The sequence below is a fragment of the Cebus imitator genome, unplaced genomic scaffold (genome assembly GCF_001604975.1).
Source record: "Cebus imitator isolate Cc_AM_T3 unplaced genomic scaffold, Cebus_imitator-1.0 Scaffold50, whole genome shotgun sequence".
Taxonomy (NCBI): Eukaryota; Metazoa; Chordata; class Mammalia; order Primates; family Cebidae; genus Cebus; species Cebus imitator.
In genome coordinates this window covers 3,224,064-3,229,266 of record NW_016107365.1, presented here as the reverse complement: position 1 = coordinate 3,229,266, position 5,203 = coordinate 3,224,064, and the positions used below count along the sequence as shown (strand labels likewise).

The 5,203-nt window shown below is 37.2% G+C and overlaps 1 protein-coding gene across 1 annotated transcript in view; it reads left to right on the top strand.

The window, feature by feature from the left end:
• ANKRA2 (ankyrin repeat family A member 2) overlaps positions 1 to 4,860 on the top strand; it is a 13,879-nt gene extending 9,019 nt beyond the window's left edge. Inside the window, exons 4-8 of the mRNA XM_037738200.1 lie at positions 1,648 to 1,749; positions 2,256 to 2,381; positions 2,851 to 2,917; positions 3,727 to 3,807; positions 4,346 to 4,860. Of these exons, the coding sequence (XP_037594128.1) occupies positions 1,648 to 1,749; positions 2,256 to 2,381; positions 2,851 to 2,917; positions 3,727 to 3,807; positions 4,346 to 4,401 (432 nt within the window). The 3' untranslated portion in view covers positions 4,402 to 4,860. The remainder of the gene's footprint in view (positions 1 to 1,647; positions 1,750 to 2,255; positions 2,382 to 2,850; positions 2,918 to 3,726; positions 3,808 to 4,345) is intronic.
• Positions 4,861 to 5,203: the final 343 nt, after the last annotated feature.

Sequence of the window (5,203 nt, the reverse complement as noted above, 5' to 3'; positions counted from 1 at the left end):
AGGGTTTCACTATGTTGGCCAGGCTGGTCTTGAACTCCTGACCTCAGGCGATCCATCTGCCTCGGCCTCCGAAAGTGCTGGGATTATAGGCATGAGCCACCGTGCCCGGCCTGTTGTTTCTTTTTTAACTTCCCCACCATGTGGTGGTTGATTCCAGTTTGTTGCTATTAAGAAACAATAGTGTTGGCATTCTTTTAAAGTTTAGATATACTTTAAAACTTAAAGTTTATCTATAGGGCAGATCCTCACAAGTAGATTTGTTGGGTCAAAGGGTATATGAATTTATGTAAATATAAATATATATAACCAGATGTGTGTCCTCACACCAGAGCTAGAGTTTCTGTTTCCCCATGCCTTCGCTGATACAGGATATTAGCAGACTCCAAATTTTGCTAATCTGACAAGCGAAAAGTGGCATCTCAGAGTAGTTTCATTTACATTTTTTTAAGTTATGGTCTACTCGAATTCTTTATGTGTGAACTGCCTGCTGTATATTGGTATGTAAACTCTAAGGAAATTCGCTTTTTTTGTTGTTGTTTATGTTGCATATAGGGTTCCCTAGCTTGTCATTTTTCCTTTGACTTCCTTTATGATATTCTGAAAGCCTTAACATTTCTATGACATAAATTTATTTTCTTCTTTATGACTTCTGGATTTTATATCCTGCTTAGAAAGGACTTCCCATTCCAAGATTGTAAATAAATGTATTTTTTATTCTAGAATTTCTAGGGTTTCATTTTTACGTTTCAATCTTTAACTCCTGTGGAATATGTTTTGTTGTAATGAGGTAAAGATTTAGCTGTACTTTCAGTTTCAATTTTTAAAAAGTTAGCCAGTTGTCCCAACACTGTGTATTGAATACAGGGAGTCCAATCAAAGTGTTTTATTTTGCTTAATCGTGTCATTTTTATAAGAAAGAATCATTATATTTCTGTTTATTTGTGAATATTTGGAGGCTTCTTCAATCTACTAAATAAATGTAGGGAAAAGGCTGTGAACTTAATAACTAGTAGACAATCTAGGGAAGAAAATGGGGTTCAAGGTAGAATTACATGATACTGTATTTCAGACTTCCTCATTCACATTATCTGTCATCCACATAACATTATGTTAGCAAACCACAAGAATGAGAGAAATTCACAGGCAGCAATGTTAGCTGTGGAGTAGAAGATAGCTTTAATAAGATTCAATAAGTTTATAAATGTCTGTAATGCTGAGGGCTATCATATAATCTCATTTTTATTGTGATCCAACTACACATCAAGGTAAGCAGGGTATTCTGTATATTGAAGAAATTAAGTGTCTTGTCCAGGGTCACATGGCTAGAAAGTGACAGAGCCAGGATTCAAACTCTGCTCTCCTGATCCTGAGACCAGTGTTTTCTTGACTGGCTTGACCTGGCATTATGTCATGTCTGGTAGTTTATACTTTAAGTAATATGCTATCTGAACCCAGCTATATACAGAGAGGCGTATTTTAATACATTCAGACTACAAATTACAACAACATGCAATAGGACACCAGTGAAAAGTCAGCACAAAATGAACTTCATTGAGTATTATAATCAACTCTTTGGAATGCCAGTTTTTCATAGTGATATTAAGATGTGGTTGTTAAATTAGATCACAAAAATTGCTTTTCTTTTAAATAGAAAATGTTATCAATCACACGGATGAAGAAGGATTTACTCCTCTGATGTGGGCTGCAGCACACGGGCAAATAGCTGTGGTAGAGTTCCTACTTCAGAATGTAAGGAAAATGCCTCAGAAAATGTATATGTATAGTTACTTAAGTTCAGTTGAGTCTTTAGTAGAGTTTTTATATCTCCAGCCAACTAGATATAGCGGTAGAGGATACCAAAAAAAGTTTAATGCTTTTCATATTCTCGTGGAACTTGGATCCAGTTGGGAAGACAAGATTAATCATACATGCAGCAGTGAGAAAGAATTCAACACCCAGACCCCTCTAAGTGCCACAGGAACTGAAGTACTGTCAGCTTTGTAGGAGAAGGCTTCATAGAGGAGCTGTGCCTTGACTCCAGAGAGAAAGGATAGTTGAGATTGATACAGGACAGAGGAAGGAAGGCATCTAGACAATCTCAATAAAAGCACCCATGAGTAAAAGTTTCCATTATTTCTTTATTAAGCCCAGAACATTACTAGGCTTAGTGTTGAACTATAATTATTGTTGACAGGAATAACAATATTCCTGTTTAAACTAATTGAGAAGTTTTTTATCTCTACTTCCCACACCAGGGTGCTGATCCCCAACTTTTAGGAAAAGGTCGAGAAAGTGCACTGTCATTGGCCTGTAGTAAAGGCTACACGGATATTGTCAAAATGCTGCTTGATTGTGGAGTTGATGTAAATGAATATGATTGGGTAAGTCTGTGATACTAAATTTAAAATTAACAAGTTTTAGAATTTATTTGGTTTGGGAGAGATACAGTAAGTTTTATTAAAGAAGAAACAGATTGGGCATGGTGGCATACACCTGTAGTCCCAGCTGTTTGGGAGGCTGAAGTGGGAGGATAGCTTGAGCCCAGAAGTTTGAGGCTGCAGTGAGCTTTGATTGCACCACTGCACTCCAGCCTGGGTGACAGAGTGAGACCCTGTTTCTAAAAAGTAAATAAAAGAATAAATGAAGAAGAAGAATTAATTAGCTAAGTACCTAGAAGAAAAACTTAATATCACATGCTCAATTATTAGTTCTGATTTAAGTATCCTTCAAAAAATATTAAAATTACTTTAAATGATTATATGTCCAGTTCTAGTAAAACTTCTCACAGCAGCATTAAATTACTTGAATCTTGCTCACCCTGAAAAACTGAATCACCTTTTCATTTTACAGAATGGAGGAACACCTCTGCTTTATGCTGTACATGGAAATCATGTGAAATGTGTAAAGATGCTCTTAGGTAAGCAGATAAAAATGAATATTATTTAGAAAATGCCATGCAAGGTCTTGATTTTATTTTTTCAACCTCGCCTCCCTTGGTACCACTCAGGAGAATCATTAACTATTGCTAAATACATGACTCTTGCTACTCTTCACGCCTGGAGCACCTGCCAGCATGAAGTTGCCCATGTGAGAAACAGCTCCATCACATCCCACACCTGCAGTTGGACCTTTTGTCCTTGTTGCTTTCATTTGGGGGGTCATATGTGAATCCACTGTTGTGGCCAGGCACAGTGGCTTCATGCCCATAATCCCAGAACTTTGGGAGGCCGAGGCAGGTGGATCACTTGAGATTAGGAGTTCAAGTTGCCTGACCAACATGGCAAAACCCTGTTGCTACAAAAAATACAAAAATTAGCCAAGCAGGCGGGAACCTGTAATCCCAACTACTCAGGGTGCTGAGGCAGGAGAATCGCTTGAACCCCAGGGGCGGAGGCCACAGTGAGCTGAGACTGCACCTTTGCATTCCAGCCTGGGTGACAGAGCAAGACTCTGTCAAAAAAAAAAAGAAAATGAATCTACTATTGCTTTGTTTTTAATTGTGTAGGAGTTTCAGCTGCTCTAGAGGATGCTGTTAGTCTGAAGTGTCTTCCCTCCAATCCACTGAAGTAAATTCTGAGTATCCCATGTACTCTGTACTTTGTCAGACTAACCTAAAAATGTTCTCCAAACTGAAAAATCTGTCCAGCTATTTGTACATGAGCCAATAGTAGACAAACCTATCCACATTTTCATTTCATTTATGTAGATTTTTCTGTTTTGGTATAGAAAATGGGGCTGATCCAACAATTGAAACTGACTCTGGATATAATTCTATGGATCTAGCTGTAGCCTTGGGCTATAGAAGTGGTAAGTATGTTGGAACTCTTGTGTCTCATCTTAGTAAAGCTGTGTAATAGTATAAGCCAGTATTCCAAACCATTTTTATCACTATAATCCTAAAACATGTTATCCCAACTCCTGACATAAACTTTCAACTGTGGGAAAAGTCCATAAATTCTTATAAAGTCTAGAAATGAATTTGCTACTATACTTTTCACCAACCCAAATAATTAGTTACTGGAGGGTAAGAGCAAACCTGTTGATAAGATTTAGTTCATATTTTGATAGCAGACTATTTATAGGGCAACCTTAAGACAATCTTGTATTCCAGACTCTCCTTCAGTTTCAAAAATATAGAAACCAAGACACAACGTCCAATAACTTGGACAGTTACTCGGTGACAACGTTTTAAGGTTTTAAAGTATTGCATTGTATTAGTGCCCTCAGACTATGCATTTATCCTGCTTAGAAATGACTTTACTTTCGGGAAATATTGGGGATAAGTTAAATTTGATAGTTTTTATATAGTCAATGTGCTGTAATCTTGATTACCTATCTGTTCTAGTTCAACAGGTTATTGAGTCACATTTGTTAAAGCTGCTTCAAAATATCAAGGAGTAGACACGGTCGTCAGAAAACGTCTGCCTTTTTGTTTACTTCTTGGTTCTTACAAATGATAGTTTTGTTTACTTATAAATTTTTACTTCAGTTGCAATATTTACTGGTTTTTAGTAGGTTTTAATAAATATTTCTCTGAGTAATTCACTGGTTTATAATAAATTTAATGTTAATATCCTTTTTATAATATGTTTTACTATGTATTTAAAATTATAAATTAATGTTTCATGGCATGTAAATTTTTATGGTACAGATAGTTATCATCGGTCTTTGTATCAAGTGCTGTAATTTGACATTTTCAGAAATTATTCCACCCTAGTCATCTTCACTCATGTATTGTCATTAACTTTATATAGGGTTTGCTATAAATCCCTAGAAAAAAAAATTTGTTATTGTTGAATTAAAAAGTGCACAGTGTGGTTGTTTACAAAATGATATTATAAATAAAATACTTTTTCGTCAGTTTGCTTGCTAGTTTTTTAAGTATATAAGATTATTGGGCCGGGCACGGTGAGCTTTGATTGCACCACTGCAAAAAATAAAACCAGGCCGGGCGCGGTGGCTCAAGCCTGTAATCCCAGCACTTTGGGAGGCCGAGGCGGGTGGATAACAAGGTCAAGAGATTGAGACCATCCTGGTCAACATGGTGAAACCCCGTCTCTACTAAAAATACAAAAAATCAGCTGGGCATGGTGGTTCGTGCCTGTAATCCCAGCTACTCAGGAGGCTGAGGCAGGAGAATTGCCTGAACCCAGGAGGCGGAGGTTGCGGTGAGCCGAGATTGCGCCATTGCACTCCAGCCTGG